This window comes from Anabrus simplex, chromosome 2, assembly GCF_040414725.1.
Source record: "Anabrus simplex isolate iqAnaSimp1 chromosome 2, ASM4041472v1, whole genome shotgun sequence".
Classification (NCBI taxonomy): Eukaryota; Metazoa; Arthropoda; class Insecta; order Orthoptera; family Tettigoniidae; genus Anabrus; species Anabrus simplex.
The window spans coordinates 682,813,829-682,835,784 of NC_090266.1; the positions used below are offsets into that span (position 1 = coordinate 682,813,829).

At 39.6% G+C, this 21,956-nt stretch overlaps 1 protein-coding gene across 5 annotated transcripts in view; it reads left to right on the forward strand.

Annotated features, from left to right (window-relative positions):
- Positions 1-21,956, forward strand: part of Gbeta13F (guanine nucleotide-binding protein subunit beta-1) — a 222,839-nt gene that overhangs the window by 80,972 nt on the left and 119,911 nt on the right. For all 5 annotated transcript variants that reach the window (XM_067141272.2, XM_067141276.2, XM_067141273.2 and 2 more), the window contains exon 3: positions 3,682-3,827. In XM_067141272.2, coding sequence (XP_066997373.1) covers positions 3,682-3,827 — 146 coding nt within the window. The remainder of the gene's footprint in view (positions 1-3,681; positions 3,828-21,956) is intronic.

The window sequence follows — 21,956 nt, forward strand, 5'->3', positions numbered from 1 at the left end:
GTGAGAAAATGTGTAGTTTTTCATTTGACCGAGTATTTTGTGTGATAACATTGCTTTTAATCGCTACATTCCTACTGATGTTTTTGTAATGACCTGTGTTGACTTCAGTTAGGAAAACCATAAAGTCAGTCTCTCTGAGAATTCCGTAGCGAAGCACGGGTACATCAGCTAGTCTACTAATAATTTTGACTCGTAAACTAATTACTAATATCATTAGCTAATAACTGTATGAAACATAATACTAATATTAGTTAATATTTTTGGTTTCCTACTAATAATATTAGTGAAAGATGTTTTATGAAAATGGGCCATGCACGTATGTTTCAATTCATAATGATGATTACAGTGTTTTTTAACATGTTCTATGCTGTATAGGAAAGATACTTGATGTGTTGTTCAGTTACAAAACGTGCACAATCGTGAAACTTAACTAAAAATGTCATTTGTTTACCCTTTTCACGTTAGATAGTATGTAGGCTTATGTCACAATATAGGAGAGATAAAATGTGATAAATACTTACATATACCACTCAGTAAAATGTTCCTAAATGCACTGAGTACATTCCAAAACAGAATGATAGGTCTTTCATTATTATGTTGCGTAATGACCTGGAAAACGTCAGATGTGCCAGCAGAGGGAAATGGAGAAAAACGTAAGTGCCATATTCTTGACAGCAATCGTTTTGTCCATATTTCTCCACTAGGTACCTTCTGGCACTTGGGTAGTTTTCCATTTCCACTCATTTGTCCACTTTTAAGTCTTCATTATAATATCATCCAGCAATTTTAGCTTTTGGACTTAATGCATCTTACTGCAATTTTGCAGTCGGGTACATACACCACATGCATGCACTAAATTTTATTCCAGGCCCACTGTTGGCGACTGATGTGTGGACAATGTACGTTCCTTAAACCGAACTGTTGGCTGTTGAATGGCATGAACAGTCTGTTAATAATGACGAGAACAATAGTGATCATCGAATACTTCAAAACAGCTGCAAATTTTCAAATTCCGGCGGGCATCTGCTTTTAATGATATTTTTTTACACCCGCGAGTGAAAGTGCATATTTTTATATTGCCAGTTAATTGAGTGCCAGATAAGAGATTCTGCTGTACCATGTCTGTTAAAATAACCATTGGTGTGGATGGAGGGCATTAGTCATAGTGGCGTCCATCTGTCGTGTTAACTTCGGTACTAAGGGACTTGTTTGTACTACCACAAGATCCAGCTCATCCAAAGCCTAGTTAAACTCCCCTATATTGTTTCCACTTTAGAAACGAGGAGTCACACACAAAACTTTGGTACAGGTCACATAGCTGTGAGCTATCATTCAAGCAATAGTGGGTTCAAACCCTGCACAGTCTGCAGACCTGTACATGGTTTTCCATGGATTCCACAGTTCTACATCAGGCAAATATTGGGTCTGTACCTTAATTAAAGCTGCATTTGCTAACTTCCCATTCCCAGCCCTTTCCCATCTTTGTGTCTCTGGAAACCTTCCATGTATTAGTGTGATGTTAAACCTCTAACAAGAGACAAAAATAAATTCAACTTTGGGTTACATGGAGAGGAGTGCAGCCTGTGGCAATTGATGTTGCCCGACATTGGGGAGGATTTTCTTAATTTTCCCCCAATTCTGAATATTCTGCAGTCTGATTCTTTGTGTTTACTTTCTGCCTTCACAGTAGCTTTAACAGCCACAGAGTTAATTTCTCCTTTTAACTCGTTAATGTGAAAAATGAAATACATAGCAATTAAGAGCCATGTGTAAGGTAAGGTACTCGATGGTATTGTTCCATTTTATCACAGTGGGAAAGAGCATTAAAAACTCAATCATTACATCAATACTGTGGGGCATTGAATCAAATCCATCTTTCAAATGGAGTGATATCTGGAGAGAATGAGGAAGACAAAGGAGCAAGGAGAACTGGCAGCTGCCAATATGTTATACATAGTATTTATCTGTAAATACCTTCTGTTCCTAAACATTGAATGTGTTTTAAATGTATAAGCCAGTACTGGCTCACAAAAGACCCCTACAATACATCATTTCCTGTTTCTCTGAAAACCTTAAAATTTGTGAGTAGGCGTAAAACAACCACTGCTGCTGCTTGGTGTAATTTTCACGTACTTGCTCTCTCTTTGATAATTCCCTTGCTTTCTTGAATATGTTGGTGTGTGGGGGAATCTCTGAAATACAGAGAACATGAGGTAAAAGGGTACTGATTTGGTACCTTGTTCAGATGGTTGAAGACTTGCTCTGTTATAGTGAAAAAGATGGCAGGTACAAAAGCGAGGAAGTGTATTGTAAGGAAGTTGCCTGAAGTAGTTCTAGTACAGGGGGACAAGATAAGCTTTACCATAAATTTTAAATTACATCAATTTCATTGAGGAAAATTAATTTGCTAATAAAATTGCAAAGTGTTTAGAATGAAGGAAGGCACTAGATGTCACAGGAGAGCTAAAGATTTTAATGACTGAATTTAAGGCAAGATTGGGCTTGTGTTAAAACATGAGACATTTCAGATTTTGTGCTTGCATCGTCGTACTGTTCTTGCAGATTGCACTAAGAAATTTAATAAACTATCAGCATCATTTTTGAAAAATGAGAAAAACGCACAATTATCTGTTTGGTCATACAGCAAAACTTGACCAAACACCATTTTTTAACTTTTTTAAGCTCCATCAAGAGTTATTTTAGATGAGAAGTGTGAACTTCGATTTTAATTGCAGCTATGCAAATGAAGTAGTGATTTGTGTTCACTTTGGTTTGATTCCATTCATGTTGGATTTTCCTACCACTTTTTGTTTTTGAAGCAACAGCATTCATAATTGATTCATTATGATCTTAAGGGCAACTGTCTTATCTGCTGTGATTTCTTCTTAATAAATGTGATTTGTATTGTCCGTTACTGAGCACCACATCCCAACGTTTTTTTTGCCTATCCTTCCTTTGCTAAGTAAATTGGTTACATGATACAGTTTGTGTAGCTGTAAACTTGAGTTCAGGAGGTACTGAGTTCAAACCCCACTGCCAGCAGTCTTCAAAATTGCTTTATATTTTCACACCAAACACTGTATGTTAATTGAGGCTGCTATCCTCCCAGTCTTAGGTAAATGAAAGGAGATTTAAAAACAAGCTGAGGATACGTCTTCAGGCCAAAGCACAGAATGTTGGAATGAAGTGATTCATTTAAAATACAAGAAATCTTTTTGGGGTAGTGGGTTAGTCCCATTTACTTTCACTTGGCAGGAGCTTCGTCCTGTTTTGCTTTGTAATTTAGTCTCTGCAATATTGCAGATGGCATTGAGTATTGGTTAACTCTATTTGACAAGCTTCTTTCATGCTGTGCTTCAGAAAATTTGTTGTGCAAACTTCAGTCTGCTGTTATGCAGCAACTTAGCAACAATTTTTTAGTTTAACACCAACACTGGACTTTGAACTTTACTTTGGTGTGGGCCTTGGATCTGTGCATTACAAAATTAGTAATAATTGCATCTTGGGCACTGTTTGTTGTGGATGATTTAGATTATCTGGTAGGCTCAGACGACTTCATCCTTGGTGACAGGGTTGTTGTTGTTGTTGGTGGTTTTTTTTTTTGTCCTCTTGACTCACTCTTATCTTATTATTACATTTTATTACTGTTCGGAATTGCACGTCTTAATTTCTTTTTCTCAGGATGCTCGAAAAGCTGCCTGCGATACTAGCCTGGTCCAGGCTACTAGCAATATGGAGCCCATTGGTCGGATACAGATGCGCACAAGACGAACTCTCAGGGGCCATCTGGCAAAAATCTATGCCATGCATTGGGGATCTGACTCAAGGTAAACCGTTTTTCCTTAATTTTGTTCATAATATCTGTAACATTACATCAACGGGAATAGTTGCTACTTGGATGAGCAGGAATTTTTGTGAATTGATGGAATACTGGGGCATCTGCTTTTGGTTGTCAAGAATATTGCTTCAGTATGAGCTGATGTGAACTTAATGCCTGTTTTCAGTTTATATATTTAAAATAGATCCTTATTTTAATAAGAGATGATCAAATATGAGTGCTAACAACGGCAGTTAAGATAAAATTAACTGAGGCTAAAGAGAGGAAGTAGAAGAATAGGAATAAAGTGGCAGTGCAAATTTGTATAATTCAGTTGTAATTTCTTGATGGGGTTCTTTTGAATTAAAGAGTAGTCGCACTCAGTTGCAGTGTTACTATAAAGACTGCCGCACCTTCAGGAGTATGATTACTGTACGAAGAAATATGTTCACGGGTATTGTATAGGATCATTATTTTCACATATCTGGTAGCCCTGCATATGCCGTGTAGTATTATTTTAAGACATAATCCATAGGATAAATAAGTGTATTGCTTATGTAAATGTAATTTACTTATTACTATATATTCAGCAATGAGCTAATATATGACCAGGTGAGTAGTATAGTTGATTTAATGCATGCCTTTTTTGCTCAATTTGTGGAGTAAGTCCTAGCACTGCCGGTTGACAGTTAATAGCATCAGTCTCCCTCCATCAATGATTAGGGTTATTGTCTTCGCGATATAGTGGGTTCGAACCCCACTGTTGGCAGCCCAGAAGATGGTTCTCTGTGGTTTCCCATTTTCACACCAGGCAAATGCTGGGGCTGTACCTTACTTACGGCTATGGTCGCTTCCTTCCTATTCCTAGACCTTTCCTATACCATCGTCTCCATAAGACATATCTGTCTCGGTGAGATGTAAAGCATAATTGTACATAAATACAAAATATGTACATTTTTGAGTTGTGTAAATACAGAAGAAGTCAGTTATAGCGAGAATTCATAACGGCAAAAAATGTACTCCTTGTAACGGATTGTCGTTATATCAGATTTTTCGTAAAAGTCGGGGGGGGAGTCATACACATTTAAAATCTGTATGAAACGGCAATCAGTTTGTTCAAAACTTCCGTTTTCGCGGGTTATATTCGCACTACGGCTTGCTCGTTTATTTTTTTAAATCCGATTATACGTTGCAGTGTATAATTTCATTCTGAAAAATTTATAGTATTACTCCAGAGACCTGTGTGGCAAACATTCCAGTTTTCTTCTTCAAACAGCATGTCCTAACCTAACTCTATATGTATGATGATAACGTATTTCAAGCACATGTAGAAAAATAACCTCCTCCCTACAAATTTACATGGACACAGCCTTTCTGAAATTTAACTAGATGCGAGAAAATACATAAACTTTCTTCTGAATCAGTGATGTACTCTGCTGTATCTTGAGGTGTATCCCATTCTTATTTAATCGTTACTTCAGCCTTTATTTCTGACGAGTTTACATTTATTATAAAAATTGTTACCCTCTTTCATTTTGAATTTCTTCTTAGAGAACAGCAGTGGACGCGCGTTACTAATAGACTCTGACATCGCCTTCGAATGTCGCAAGTGTACATGGCGAGTAAACGATACGTGCTGAAGATGACCAATCGTGTTTTGTGGCAAATGTTTTGGTTTTCTTATTCAGTGTCACCTAACTTAACTGTACTATCTGTATAGTGGAAACATATTCCCAGCGACATTAGAGAAATAACATTCTTGCTATAAATTTACATGGGAATAGCCTCTCCGAAATTGTAATGTAATTTAACCAGATGCAAGAAAATATAAACTAACCTCTGAAATCAGTGATGCGCTCTGCCATATCTTGAGGTAAATTGCATTCTTACTTAATTGCAGTATTTAGCATTACAATTAAGCAATTGTTTACTTCAGCTTGTATTAAAGAGTTAACAACTGCTACCTCACATGTTATTTACGCATTTATTACGAAAACATTTTCCCCTCTTATTTCCATTTTTCTTTACGGAACAGCAGTCAGTGGGTATTACTAATCAACTTTGACATCGCCTTAGAATGTCGTTCAGAGAGCTCACTAGTGAACATAGCGAGGAAACGATACCGAAGATGATAAACCACATGGAATATAATCGCTGGGTGCATAAATGTCATAACGCAAAAAATTGTGCATGCTTAATCGCTCGTAATAATGGATGCCTCAGTGATAGGCCTCTTACTATAACTGAAGGATAATGCACAGTTTAATATACAAATTTTGAAGAGACAGAGAAAACTGACATTATAACGGGGTTCTCGTTATATGCAGTACTCGTTATAGTGGACTTCTGCTGTACTAGCCATTTGGGAGTTTTGTAGGGTACAGTTCTTCCCAGTGAAGCAGAACAGGACCACATTTAATTACGTAGTCACTAGCAAAAATACTTATTAAGGTCGTTACATAATGTAACTGAACTTGACCCTAACCCTGCCGCCATCAGAACTTTCCATTGACCCAGAATGTAACCAGTAACTAGCAGTGACTTTGGACATCATAAAGTGTGTTTGCCACACTCTAGTGGCTAACAATATTATTCCAGACTGCGGTTGGTGCGTTACGCATTTGTTAGATTGAGATCCGCTTAAAATCAGCAGCCATCAGTGTGCCGAGTGGGGAACGAGAAGGGTGTTGCACACTCAGGCTATTAGACATGGTGTTACTTTAGAACATCAGCATTCCATAAACGTTCATTATGATGTATTTTCGGAAATCATCAGGATCTGAAAGGATGTGGGTCTCCTAAGCCTGTTTCATCTCTTATGTTCAGTTGGGTTTTTTTAAAGAGTTTTTCTGTTGGCCCGGTTTGCATGGCTCATATAGTAGAAGTACTGGCATTTGGAGTCCATGTTGACAGATTCATCCTGGCACAATCATGTGGTATTTGAAGGTGCGCAAATACACTGCTGGCCATTAAAATTACTACACTGTGAAGGCAGCATGCAGCAAATGTCAAATTTGGATGCAAGGTACAACATGCTAAGACATGCAAATGATTAGCATTTCCGTGGTTTTAGGGACTTGGATTGTTCGCAGGGCGACAAGTGTCCGAACAGACAGTGAGACGTCATCTACAGCACTATGGACTGTCGGCACAGTGACCATATTTGTGGCTTCCCTTGATGGTACAGTAGAGACAGGTACGCTTATAGTGGTGAGTCGAATGACTGCCACGCCATAGCGCTCTGCATCATGATGGACATATCCATGTGTGGAGGCACTTGGGAGAACAAACATTGCCAGCATGCACTCATCATTGTCATACGGCCCCAGTACCTGGAGTGATAGTATGGGGGTGAAATTGAGTACACATGCCAATCACCCCTTGTTTGCATAGCTGCTAATTTGGACAGCTGCCGTTACACTTCTTACGTCTTAAGGCCCATGTCTGCGACCTATCTTCGAGGCCTCTGTGATGCTACATTTGACAGGACAGTGCGCAACTGCACGTAGCCCATGCTGTCTTGACCTTCCTTGATACACAGTGTGTTAGATTGTTGCTCTGGCCAGCACGTTCTCTAGATATGTCACCCATTGAGAATATCTGGTCATGGGGTTGCCGAGAGACTGGCTTCGCCCCATTGCCAGCCAGTATGATTGATGAACTTTGGCATTTAGTTAAAGCCCCGACCGGATTACAGCTGTTATTGTTGCCAGAAGTGGCAGCTCTGGGTAATAATTTGTGTATACTTTTACCTCAAAATATCGGTTAATTAAATCGTGTTCCACTCATCGTGCTCTGTGTTCAATAAATACGATTCTGCTCTTTGCTTACCTTCCTGATGTAGCAATTTTAATGGCTAGCAGTATACTCCAGCCTTGTCAGTAGATCTACTGGTATATAAAGGGAAATTGTGCATAACTAAATTCCAGCACCTCAGCATCTCTGAAAGCTGTGAAGGTAGGTAGTGGGAAGGAAAACCAATAACAATATTATTTTCCATTCACCGGGTGAGTTGGCCGTGCGCGTAGAGGCGCGCGGTTGTGACCTTGCATCCGGAAGAGAGTGGGTTCGAATCCCACTGTCGGCAGCCCTGAAGATGGTTTTCCGTGGTTTCCCATTTTCACACCAGGCAAATGCTGGGGCTGTACCTTAATTAAGGCCACGGCCGCTTCCTTCCAACTCCTAGGTCTTTCCTATCCCATCGTCGCCATAAGACCTATCTGTGTCGGTGCGACGTAAAGCCCCTAGCAGGAAAAAAAAAATATATATATTTTCCATTCATTGATAAAAGGTAGACTCTTATCCTTGTCCTGAGGTGGTACAGCTCTTTTCAGGCACATCTCCAGTGGAGGTGGTTAACACAGTATATGCACCTCGCATGTACCATCCTAACAACGTACCCACACTCCTGCCATTCTTAAATTTCTGGCAGTTCCGGGAATCAAACCCGGGCATCTAAAAATAGCAGCTAATAGTTCTAACAGTTACACTATGGAGGCGGACAGGTTGGCAGGTGGGTAGGTATTGAGGAATCTTATCATCTGTTTGAAATTAGTGACAGTCATTTATTGTGTCTGGTAGCTGTTATACCCGTCATTAACTGGACAGTCACTTAGCATGTGCATGGTAATGTGATACTGTAAACAGAGATTTGGTACTCTTTGTGTTCAGGTCATCTCTCTGCCTTCCTTCCCATTCACACAAATTGCAAAATCCTGACATTTATTATTATTTTTTATTATTTATTTATTTATTTAATTATTAGATACAGCCTATGGAGGGCCATTTTACAATAATAATAATAATAATAATAATAATAATAATAATAATAATAATAATAATAATAATAAGTTTAAATAAGTATAAAAGATAACAAAGGTATAAACAACAATATTAAGTAGCAACAATAATTAACAGTTTTAACAGTAACAATGTAACAACAATGACAACGGTAACTGGCACGTGTCGGTTTCAGAAATTAGGAGGAAGAAAGGTCAAGGGTTGGAGGGACGGAAGAAAGTGAAAACCTGGAGAGGACTTCAAAGGAATCTTTTAATTTTTTGTTTGAAGGATGCGAAAGGTGTGAATATTATAGTATAGGCTGATGATGCTTATGAATAAAAGCGAAACGTCCCGGTAAATTAGTGTTGTAACATTACAACTTAGCAACACAAACTGTAATTTGTATTGAAAAGGTGGATCAAAATAACCAACAAATTGTTAGTATATCAAGGTGTGAATATGTCGATATCGGGTAGTGAATTACCAAGAGTAGGGAGACGGTAGAAGATAGAGCGTTGTTGTAAGGTTAGCGCGGATGGGACACATGATGGGTGCGCCGGTTGCGTGTAGGGCGGGGAGAAACGTGTATAGGGAAGTACGCTGGAAGAGAATTACATTTGGTGTAGCCATTGATTATTTTGTGCAGGTAACATAGATCAGAGAACTGTAAATGGCTTCTCAGGTCAAGTATACCCAGGTAGTTCATAATGTCAGATTTAGTTTTGTTCTTAAAAACAGGATTACGAGTCTTAACAATGAAAGTGAAAAAGTTAAAAATACTACTTAGTTGAGATATGTTTGTGATAGCAGATGAGGACCAAATAGGGGAACAGAAGTCAGTAATGGGGAGAACATACGAGACAAAGTATAATTTTAAGGCGTTAATATCATTAATTTCAGTAAACCTGTAAAGAATGCCCAGAGTACGCATAGCATGGGATTTTATGGAGTGAATGTGAGCAGAGAAGGTTAGTTTACAGTCTATTATAACACCTAGGTCTCTTACCTGAGAAGCTGATTGCAATGTATTTCCGTGGATGGTATATGCGGTGTTCATTCCTTGCTTTAGCAATGAAAAGGAGATTGTATTGCACTTCTTAAAATTGGGAGAAAGATTCCATTTCTTAAACCAGTCACCACACGAATTGAGAACAGTCTGTAATTCATCACAGTCATCAGGCGTGGACACTTCTCTTAGGATTTTCAGGTCGTCGGCGTACAAGAGGAGGGAACACTGACTATTTCGGGTGCAAAAAATTATGTCATCGATATAGAGAACAAAGAGTAGGGGTCCCAGAATACTGCCCTGAGATACTCCTGATAACGCAGATAACCATGATGAGGCAGATTCAGGGAGTACCACTCTTTGTTTTCTGCCGGAGAAGAAACTTGTGATCAATGACAAGACGGGGCCGTGGATATTAAATCTGGTAGCGAGCTTATGAAGAAGTGCATGATCCACTGAGTCGAATGCCTTGGCCAGATCTATATAGATTGCATCTAACTGAGATTTATTTTCCATTGCTGAAATGATGTGGTGATTGAGAACAGTGAGGTTAGTGAGGCATGATTTTCCGGGAGTGAATCCGTGTTGTTCTTCAGATATGTACGGCTGTGTGAAAAAGAGGAGTCGGCGGTGGATTATTCTTTCGAGGAGAGAGGATAGTATTGGAACGATAGATATTGGGCGGTATGATGAGATATCATATTTGTTGCCAGATTTGAAAATAGGTGTGATATCAGCTTGTTTCCAGCTGTCGGGGAATGTACCAGTAGCCATACACAGGTTTAAAATTGTAGATAACGGTGCACAGAGAGATGCAGAAGTATTTTTGAGGAATATAGGGCTAATATCATTGGGCCCGGTGGAGCGGTTTGTTGGGAGACTATTGAGAATATTTTGTACTTCGTTAATATTCAAGAAGTACATCATCCATTTCCCTCATCTGGCTCCTGACGGGTTTGGAAAGTTGGGCACCTTTCAATCTTCCTCTATCCAACCACCATTGTTTCTCCTTAACTGTGTTTCAGTCCATGTTCTTTTTATACTGTTCTGGATCGTTTTCAACCACATTAGTCTGGATCTCCATCTTGCCCTCCCCCTATCTGGATCTCCATCATTTGCACTGGGATCGTTCCCTCCTCCATCCTCTCAACATGTCCTTTCTATATAAGATTTTCTCTCTCCATTCTGTCGTAAGGTTTTTCCAATCTGATTTCCTTCCTAACATCCTCATTTTTTATTTTGTTCTTTGTTGTCTTTCCTGTCATCCTTTTTTTTATTCACGGGCCTCTATTTTACTCTTTCTTTTTGTCAGTGTCCAGATCTCTGCTGCATATGTCAGTATTGGGCAGTAGTACATTTTATGCATTGTCTATTTACACTTCATTGGTACTTTCTCCACACCAGGTTTCTCACACTCTGGTACAATACATTTCCCTGATGAATTCTTTTACTTCACAAGTTATTGAAGTGTAAGCAATTTCGTGGTTTTGTCCCTTTATTATTATAATTCCTTTTCCTTCCCATTCTCCTCTAGTCAGCACCATTGTCTTATTCATTTCATTGCTGATTTGTATTCCATAATTTTCAATAATCTTGCTAAATATATAGGGTGGTTGTTGTAGTACTTCTGCTCTGTTAGCTCAAAACACATCTGCAAACAGCATTAGATCTTCAGCCATCTGTCCCAATATTTTACCTTTGTCTCCATCACAATTTTGTCCATAACCATCAAGAATAACAGTGGTGACAGCACACTTCCTTGTCTTAGTCCCTTTTCATTCAAAAAACCATTCTGTCCTCCCTGCATGTATCTGGACACTGCTGCAAAAATGTTTGTATAGTGCTTGCACATATTCCATCATTTGCTTTCCAAGTCCTTTCTGCTGCATTACCTTCTATATTTTTGCTCTAGGTACACTGTAGCAAGCCCTTTCTAAATCGAGGAATATCACCACATCTCTTCCATATTTCCAATGTTTTTTCATTTAGTGCCTCATATTGAAGATGGGTTCTAGTGCTGATCTTCCATTTCAAAAGCCATATTACTCTTGTAACTGATCTTCCACTTTTCTTATTTTCTTCTGTAGTACCCTCCCAAATATTTTTCCTAACCGACATGAACGTGATTCCTCAATATTCATCACTTGTCTTGTTCCATTTCTTAAATATAGGTACAGTAAAACCTCATTAATTCGGAGTCGTTGGGACTAAAAAATCGGACTTCGAATGACGTGATTTCGAATTAACCGCCAATTCGCAATTCAGAAGTACCAACCCTTGCCGCGTTACAAAATATTCTAAGGCCCGTTACTGCATGCAGCTAACCTTGATTCACAGTTTATACCTTTCAAATGCCATGAAAAAAGAACTATTTCCAAAATGTATCCAAGAAGGTGCATTTACAGTATTCAAATAATGCACTCGGATATCTCACTGGTAAACATAACCTCATGCAACGAAAGAAAGGAAAAAAAAAAAAGCGTGATTCAAAGACGAGGATAAATCTATGCTGGCTCCCATGTGCAAGTGCTTTATTAATTGGATTACTATACTGTATGCATTTTAGATGCCTTGTATTTATACAAAAAGTACCCGATGCCCTTAAAATAGAACTTTCCTGTGACTCTATCCTTGTACTATTTCACGCCGTGGCACTTCTCTTGTACTTCTGAAATGTAAACACTTGCCGCGTCACAAAGTATTCTAAAACCCATTAATACATGCAATCACCTCGATTCACAGTTTAAACCTTTCAAATGCCATGGAAAAAACTATTTCTGAAATGTATCCAACAAGGTGCATTTACAATGTTCAAATAATGCACTTAGATAAATCACTGCCAAACATAACCTCACGCATTGAAAGGAAAAAAATCACACAATTCAAAGACGAGGATAAATTATGCCGGTTCCCCTGTGCAAATGCATTATTTTTTGGATTTCTGTACTGTTTGCATTTTTAGATGCTTTGTACTGGCATGGAAAGTGCCAGAAGCCCATAACACCTTGTAGCTTATCGAACTTTCCTATGACGAGGGGATAAAGTATCTCGCGTTCATGTGCATTGCAACGCACTACTATGACCCCCATCCCTCACCCGTGTACGATTTCCCGGCTGGCAATTTATCCTTTAAAACCGTAAGACAGTTTGGGCTTGCATTAAAATAAAGCAATGCAGTTTCACCGGCAATGACAATATTGTTCGATGCCTACGAATTTATTGTATGAGCCACGTTTTTCGTCAACTGTCGGCATCGCCAGTGTTCGCGGATTCTGTTTTCCCGCACACTGCCTGTTGCGTGATATAACAGAGTTTCTTAAAAGGTTGAATATAAAAGAATTCAGATTTCATTCAACTTAGCAATCATGAAGCGCACTGTAGACCCACCGAAGTGAGTGTAAGTGCGGAAAGCTACCCCTCCACGTTCCGGAACGCGCGTTCTATTATGGCGCGGAGCCGATAAATTTCGAGTTGAAATTACTCTGTAGCATACTATTGTTTTAAAATGTAAAGGCAGTTTCGGATTAAAAGTCTGAATTTCGGTAACGGGGCCGACGTTGTACTTCGAATTATGAATTATCCGTATTTCGAATTAAACAATTGAAATAACATGCAAAACTGTGTCTCATGTTTCCGGGAACGAGAGCTTCTTCAAATTAGGCGGGATTTTGAATTAACTGACTTCGAATTATCGAGGTTCTACTGTATTATTACTAGTTTACTCCAGTCATTTGGCATCTGCTAATTTTTGTTTTTGAACTTCATTTATCTATGATCTTACGTGTTTCATAGTCTTATATGCCATATGCCAAGTATTACAAAAATGTACCTATCTGTTCATCAGGTCTAAAACTTAAAGGTATGTATAGTATTTCCCTTATAGCTGGTTTTTACACAAAAATGGCCATTATATCCAATCTGTTCAGTACCCACTTGTTCATGGCTTTTCCGCTACTACATGGGTTGGCACTATGTGGATTAAACATAGTTTTACGGCCTGTTGTCTATCTTAACACCAACCCTATGTGAGAGACGTATTCACAAACACGCGTTGGTTTGTAGTTACATGTAGATGAATCTGTGTATTAAGACAAATGCATCCAGTTTTCAAGATAGAGAAGTTCACTGGACGCGGTTAAAATCCCTGGCTGGGCCAGAAATGGAAACTACGGCCCTATGAACTAAAGGCTACTACAGTGACTTTTCAGCCAATGTTCGATTCAGTTTTATAATTCCAGCCGGTGTAGATTTTCTATTGCAGCGTGTGGGATAAATCAGTTAACAGACATTTGTCAAGTTTTGGTGGTGAATCCTGGTGTATGTCACTCGCATATTAATTCGTAACAAGTTTTATGTGTAGCCAACTGTGAGCAATCAAAGGGATAACAAATGACAATTGAATTGGAAGCAGGCTGGGAACAGTGAGGTATGCGTGGATGGTACAAGAAAGAATAAGCGTGATATTTAACAAAAATGGTGTGTTCTTTCTACTTGAAACAACCAAAACTTAACTCGGTATCTTACAAATTTCAAAACTAAGGCACAAATGGAAGTGACCTCATTGCGACGGATGAACTTTGAGAAAAAATGCGTAGTTACAAGATTTTATATAGAGTCTGAGTCGTCATCGTTGGCTGTAACTCGATCTGAGTATATATAACTTCTTCCTGCATACATTGACCAGTTCAACTCAGTTTATGAATGTGTTTGCGATGACTAAACAGACCAGTCACGGCATAAAACATTCGCCCACACAAATCACACTGAATGGATGGAGGAGGCTGGGGTTGCATTTGACGGAGTTTTGTTGCTTGGCCTCTTGATGTCTGCGGTGTTCTCTTTCAAACAAGTAGACAGCGGTGGATGTGGTGTTCTGCCACAATGAACGGTCCACAGCACATTCTTCCCATGTCTGTATACCGGTATCTATACCAGTTGTCATGATGACGTGTTTCAGCAGGTCCTTAAAACGCTTAAGAGGGGCTCCACGAGGTCTACTGCCGGAGCAAAGTTCACCATAAAGAATTTAGCGGGGAAGCGTGGTATCACCCCTGCGGTGAACATGTCCTTACCATCTCAGTTGATGAGCGATTATTGTTGCCTCAATGCTATTTAGCTCCGCTTTGTCGAGAACTGCCGTGTTGGTCACATTGTCCTCCCACTTAATATTCAAGATGAATCTCATTTTCTGTTGGTTGAAGCGCTCTTTTTGACATCACAGTGATAGTATCCAAGGTTCACGGCCATACAGCAGTGTGGAAATGACAACAGCTTTGTACACCATGAGTTTGGTGTGCAGTTTTAGGTCGTTATTCATGAAGACTGTGCATTAACCGTCTGAATGCTGCCTGGGCAGCCCCAATTCTTTTATCACAGTCTTGTTCGCAGGTACACCGTTTAGACAAGATGCTTCCAAGATATGAAAAGTGATCAGCCTGTTCCAGTGTTGTGTCTAGGTTGGAGATACTGAACTTAGGAAGAGTTAATCATAGGAGAGGTTGTTCAAGTACTTTTTTTGCATTAATGGCAAGACCAAAGCAATCACATGCAGTTTTAAAGCAGTTGACTGACTGTTGTAGTTCTGCAGGTGTTAGAACAGGAGATGCGGTGTCATCGGCATACTGCAGTTCTCTCACCCGGGTAACCAGAGTACGTCTTTGTGAACAAAGTCTTGCCAGATTGAAAAGGCCTCCATCAAAAAGAAATTTAATCTCCATGCCTAAGTTGTTTGCAGATGATTCATGCAGCATGGCAGCCATATACACTGCAGAATGTAGGAACAAGCACACAGCCTTGTTTCATTCCATGAGTGATTGGGAACGAATCTGATGCTGAGCTACCATGAAGAACCTGTCCAGACATGCCATTATGAAGAGCTTGAACGAATTTCACGTAACGTTCAGGGCATCCAGAATGTCTCATTACTTTCCACATAGCAGATCTTGGTACAGACTCAAAGGCCTTTTCCAGATCATAGAAAACTAAATACAGAGGCTGCTGTTGCTCTCTGCATTTTGGAGTTGTCTAGCACAGAAGATCATATCTGTTGTGCCTCTGGAGGTTCGGAAACCACATTGAGACTCGGGCAAAATCCTCTCAGAGATTACTCAGAGCCGGTTTTATAGAATTCTTGTGAGAATTTTACCTGCAATTGACAAAAGCGATATACCACGGTAGTTGCCACATACACTACGATCGCCTTTCTTGAAGATAGTGATTATGGTACCATTCTTCAAGTCGTCAGGTACTTCTCGAGTTTCCCAAATCAAGAGGTTGAGTGTGAAAAGTCTAGTCTTCAAGGGTGTACCTCCATTTTTGTATCAGTTCCAGAGGGATGTTATCAGGACCAGGAGCCTTTCTTGGTTTTAGTTCAGTGCTTTGATGAAGTCTCTGTATGTTGGTGGAACTGCCATCCATGGTTGTTGGGGCTGCTGAGGGACATTACGAAGAAAGTCGTCAGCAACATTGGAGATACAATTTAGAAGTGCAGAGAAATGTTCCTTCCAGTGCTCTAAAATTTCTCCATTATCAGTTAAAATGGTGTTGTCAGCAGTCTTCAATGACCCCGATGAAGATCGAAATGGACCATATATATCTTTTATGCCAGCATAGTTGTTTTGCAGTTCACAGCATCAGATAGTCTTTGCAGTTCTTCAGCTTTTTGTTGCCACCAGTTATTCTTGATTTCCCTCATTTTTGCCTGACATTTTCCTTTAAGTTCCAAGAAATGTGATTTCTTCACATTGGAAGACGGATCTTGAAGATAGGATAGATGGGCTTCCTGTTTGGCATTGATCAGACGTTTAATTTCATTATTTTCATCAAACCAGCCCTGTCTTTTTTTCCTCACAAAACCAATTGTTTTCCTCAGCTGACTCGGTGATCTTCTGAAGTGTGGCCCATTCCTGATTTGTACTATCATTGCTGACTGGATGACTAGCCAGTTTGCTTGAGATTGCATTCCTGTAATCTGTAGCAGTGGATTCAATTTGAAGTTTAGAAGTATGGAATTTCTTTCTGGGCAGGTTGTAGATGGGTCTTCTTGGTTTGCGACAGATTGAGATTCTCAACCAGCAAAAAAGCAGCTTATGATTTGTCCAGCAGTAGACGTTTCTTGCGGTCCTTGTAAGAAGGACATCTTTTTTATCACATTGCTTCTTGATATAGCCAAGGATGTGCCAGTGCTTTGAGCGAGGATGCATCCAAGTGGTCTTGTAGCGATTAGGCAGGCAGAACTGAGTATTAATAATGAAGAGTTCATGTTCAACACATAATCCAAGGAGCAGTAGACCATTGGCATTACAGTTGCCAAGTCCATGTTTTCCCATCACACTGCCCCCATAATTGGTGATCTTTACCAAGTCTGGCATTGAAATCTCCAAGTAGTAAGAGTTTGTCTCCTGGTAGTTCTTTGGTGATGGTAGTGCTCAGCAGGTTGTAGAATTGGTCTTTAGCTTCTAAATCAGCATCCAAGGTGGGAGCATATGCAGAGATGAGTGTCGTAGATTTGGCTCCAGAAAGTGGGATTCGGAGAGTCATAATTTTTTCACTGACAGCAGTTGGAGTTAGCTAAAAATCATTCACCAATGTGGTCTTCACAGCAAATTCCACACCATGAATGCAGTGATCTCCCTCAACTTTCCCTTTCCAGAAGATTGTGTAGCCTGAGCTGAACTCCGTAAGTTTACCTTTGCTGGACGGTCTGGTTTCACTTACTGCAGCAATATCAATGTTCATTCGTCCAAGCTCATGGGTGACAAGCGCTGTCCTTCTCTCAGGTCTGTTATTGTTTTTCAAATCAAGTGGGGTTTGAACATTCCAGTTTCCTATAATCAAAGTTTTGGTAATCTTCATTTTTTGACCGCATAAAGGGTGACCCGCTGGGTGCGGTCTCCCAGCCGGCTGAGTGTGTGCTACAGATGTTTAGCCCACATTTTCTAGGGCCTTCCCCATTCGGGGTGGGCAGCGGTGATCCTAAATAGGCCTGCCCAAACACATATGCAGAACCGAATTCCTGAGTAGTCATGGGGACTCAGAAAGATGACCATCACATATCTGCTGCCAACGTGCAGGTCCGAACTAGAGGCTTCCAGTTTCACCTGAAAACCTGCCTCCACCATCCTTATCCCATCACCATTGGACTTGAGACGAAGGGAGTGACAGCGGGAAAAATTGCCACAAGCAGGATTTTTTTTAAGGTGGATCTCAGCTTGCAAGGAAGTGACTCACACACTATGATCCCGGAACTATACCCTGAGGCACAAATGAAATGCTACATGCAGATTCTAGTACCACGCCTGCAACAGACTGCCGCAGACTCAAAATACCATTGAGTTGTGCCTTTACAGCCAGTCCGTGTGGCATGACCTCATCCGGAAACCACAAAAATGGTGGTTCCGAAGCCGTTGGCCCCTATGGGGGGTTGAGTTATTTACCACCACTCGGCATTAGCTATTTTTACAGGTGGTTGCCAAGCCAGCTCACCCTCCTCCTTTCCCATTCCGGACTTGAGACCAGACAATGGTGGAGTTGTCGAGAGTCCTAGACCACTTTCAGAAGGTTTATACAACAACAATTAAAAAAAAAAAGTTATTATGACTTTCAAAGTCTTAGCCTACCAAAAAAAAAAAAAAACTGTTTCAGGAGAATTAAGGGGGTGGTCAGAGAAGGAAGGGGCGGAATCACAACACTGGGAATCGTTCGTAAATAACTATATGAAGTGCCACAGTTTTCAAAAGTACACTTGTCGAATGGTTCGTTTAAACTGAAGTCCAGGCCCACTTTTCACAACTCGAGCCTCAACCGAAGATATGTTTTCTTGTTTTTTTCTTTTTTTAAATTTAAACCAGTCAAGAGAAGTACTGAAGTTAAATACTTGTTCATAATATGAGCTGCCCATGCTCGTAAAAGAAAAGTAATATTGTGCAGAACTATGTCCGCATAATAAAGTCCACAGGGCAAAATGACAAAATCATAACACTCCGTTGCTCACCCAATGTTGTTGAAGCAGTGCCAGAATTTCCCAGTAATGAAACTGGGAGCAGGTAAGATGTCCCTCCTACCTAATTCGATGTCAGTGCTGGACTGAAGACCGAGCGGTCGGGGGAAGAATTTATAGGGCGAAGGTAGGTTCTTGAAGCACAATAAACTTCGAGAACCAACACGCACAGTAACATGTCGAGTGACGTAAGCCATGGGCAGTAGCAAATAGCAGTATGTAGCAGCATGTTGAGTGCATCAAGCGATGTGCGGAGCAACAGCTGGCCATACAAAGTCAAATAGGTAAGTACTCGTTACAGTACTGTAGTGTTAATGGTTTATACAAAAACAGTTGTCCTGCAGAAATTGAAGTTGTTTCTATTATTATCTGAACCTTTAAGAAGTCTTTCAAGTACTGATTTACACATCATGTCACACAAGTCTCCATTATTACCTAACATTTCAAATTCTTGTTCAATCAAATCACTTAAATGGTGTAGGTTTAGTGGCTTTGTATAGTGAGAATTGTCTCTTTCATTATCCTCCACATAGAAAAATAATATGGCCTAATGTCTGGTGATCTCAGCAGCTGATCAGTTTTACTTCGCTTTCCTATACACTTGTCAAACTGGTCGTTAAAAAAAAAAATTAATGGACTTTAATGTCTAGTGTTGTGGAGCACCAGTTTTATGAAGCATCTGCTGGACTTCCGTGCTAGTATGGGTTTAGCAGTTATGAATACATTCTTCAACATAAGGCTGTTCACTGCTACACATGGGAGGGTAAGGGTACCAGATCCATAATAGACTACAGTATATCTTAACAGACTTCGAATTCAGGAAATCTGTTAGGAATGTCCGGATTTTTTTAGATTTTTTGATGAAACAGACCGCTATCTGATCTGTAGTGAACTAACTATCTCTAGGCCTAGGATAGAGAAAATGAAATCTGTCTGCAAACGAATAAGGGTAGAAAATCTCCAGGGCGAGGAAATTAGACAGAAGTACATGGATATAATTGGTGAGACGTTCCGAACAGTGGACAGTGAGGAGGTTCAAGGTGTAGAAAGAGAATGGATGGCATGCACAGATGCTGTAGTAGCAACAGCAAGGGAATACCTAGGAACAGGTGGTGGTCTATTGTACAGATGTTGCATTCCTGAGCCTAACCATCCTGTTCTTTTTATTTAATGCTTTTTTACACAATTTCTTGAGTATTTCTTAAATTTCTTGGAAAGGCATGAATCAGTATATTTCTGTACCATGGAATTTTATTGATTCTGGAGTGAATTAATAAAATCCATGTACCATTGCCTCCAATAATAGTTTCTAAGAATTGGCTTCTTGGTAGGAATGCCATATCACCAACCTAAGAAGAGTACTACCAACCTGAAAAAAAGGACACAGTCTACTGATGGAATCACTGTACATTAATCACTTTTATCTGCTTCACTTTCATCACAGACCATTGGTCTATCATCTTTTTTTCCTGTGCCATTTGTACTTTTCTGAAGATGAAATCTTCTGTAAAAGTATTTTGTTCTCCCACAAAGAGTGGTGAAACTGGGTGCAACTGAAATGTTCGAAGTTATGCTGCAAACCCACTAACCCTTTCACAGTCTTAATTGTGAACCTTTTTCCCTCCTTGGTCCACTGTGAATTAAGCAATGAAAATACTGTTTGCATTATTACTTTCATAAAATTCAGAAAATTACAAAAGTGATCAAAGCACAGAACACCATCTCTATTATTTTGCAGGTATAATATACTCTTTCCTGTATCTTCCCATGTTGGAATGTTCCCTAGTTTCATCCATTTAAATCTTTAAACTGAGACTGACACTTTTCAGGTACTCCATTCCTCAGGCATAAGGAGTTCCAATTTCCTTGTCAAAATTCACCCTCTGCACTGTAAACTTCCTCCCTGTTCTTTTCAAGAATCTCTTTCACTTGAGACTTGAGTAGTTTTTCCACTGTAGATTCTAATGTAGACGGTTTCAGCAACTTAATTTGAATATAGACATCAGAGAATGCACAAATAATAGTCTCACTTCACTCATCTCTCTTCAAAAAATCTCTTGATAATGGGGATAGAGTTCTGAGAACAGAAGTAAGACTTCAAAGAAGGGAACATGAATCAGTCTAAACACATGGAAACAACAAAAGCCACCTACTTTTTGATACAGGAGCTTCTTGCATGTAACGTCTACAAATTCACAAAACTGTTTTAACTCATTACGAATGGTAAATATAGCAATGTAACTGAAAATGTTACAGATAATGTAATCTATATCAGCAAAACTACTCTATTTGAGGAACACTATTGGTACCTGTGATAAGTAAGGGCATGTTGGAACAGAATTAAGGAGCACATAGGCAGGACAACCCATTCCAAACAACTTTGCATTTAGGTGGCTAAAACTATTACTACCTGAACCTCTTTTAATCCAACCAAAATTTGTGTTGGCATTGTCTACCACAAAAGCTATCACTTTCTTTTCTATCCCAAGTTTCTGTAAAGTGTCTTTTGCATAATTAGCTATTGCCTCAGATTTTTCATTTGGAGTACTCTTAACCTCAAGAACTTCAGTATTGATCCTTCTATGTTTGTAAAGAAAGTACTGTAGAAGAATTGGGGATTTTTCAATGAACCATTATTGCTTCCATCAGCTTCAACACCAGAGCAAGAAATACCATCTGGAACTAGCACAGTGATATCAATTGAATGTGGGGATAAAATTGATGATTGATTCAGTTTTAGTTCTGCCACATGAAACTTCCTTTGCAACAGCAGACTCGTTCTTTATTGATAAGTAGAGCCCTGCACAGATGCGGATATCCGTGGATATCCACGTAGTTAGTGTCTTGGCAGATACAAACTGTATGGCAGTGTGGATAACTTTGCTGATAATTTCTAAATGACGTTTATTGGTTTTTATTCAGGTATACTCTTATTTTTGCTTGTGATTAGGCGACCCTTGACACTTGTATGGGAAAATGGTGATATACAAAGAGCCTTGAGACCATAAAGCCGTAAATCTGACCTAGACTGACTCCTGCCGCAAGTAATGGAAGGAAGGAACAAAGGCCAATACGTCGGTAGTTGTCGCAAGGGAAAATCCATCATAAACATGTGACTGTAGGGGTCCTGGTATCAGGTGTCACGCCTGTTGTATTATGTTAACAGAACTGTCCGTTTCAATACCCTGGGTGTAATATACTGTAGTTAAATATTTACAATATCCGCTGATGCGGATGTGGTTGCGGATGAAGGAAGTGCCGATGCGGAGTGGTGTGGATATTATTTTTTATATCCATGCAGGACTCCAGTGATAAGGATATAGGGATCTGGATGTAAAGTAGGGAGGACGTAA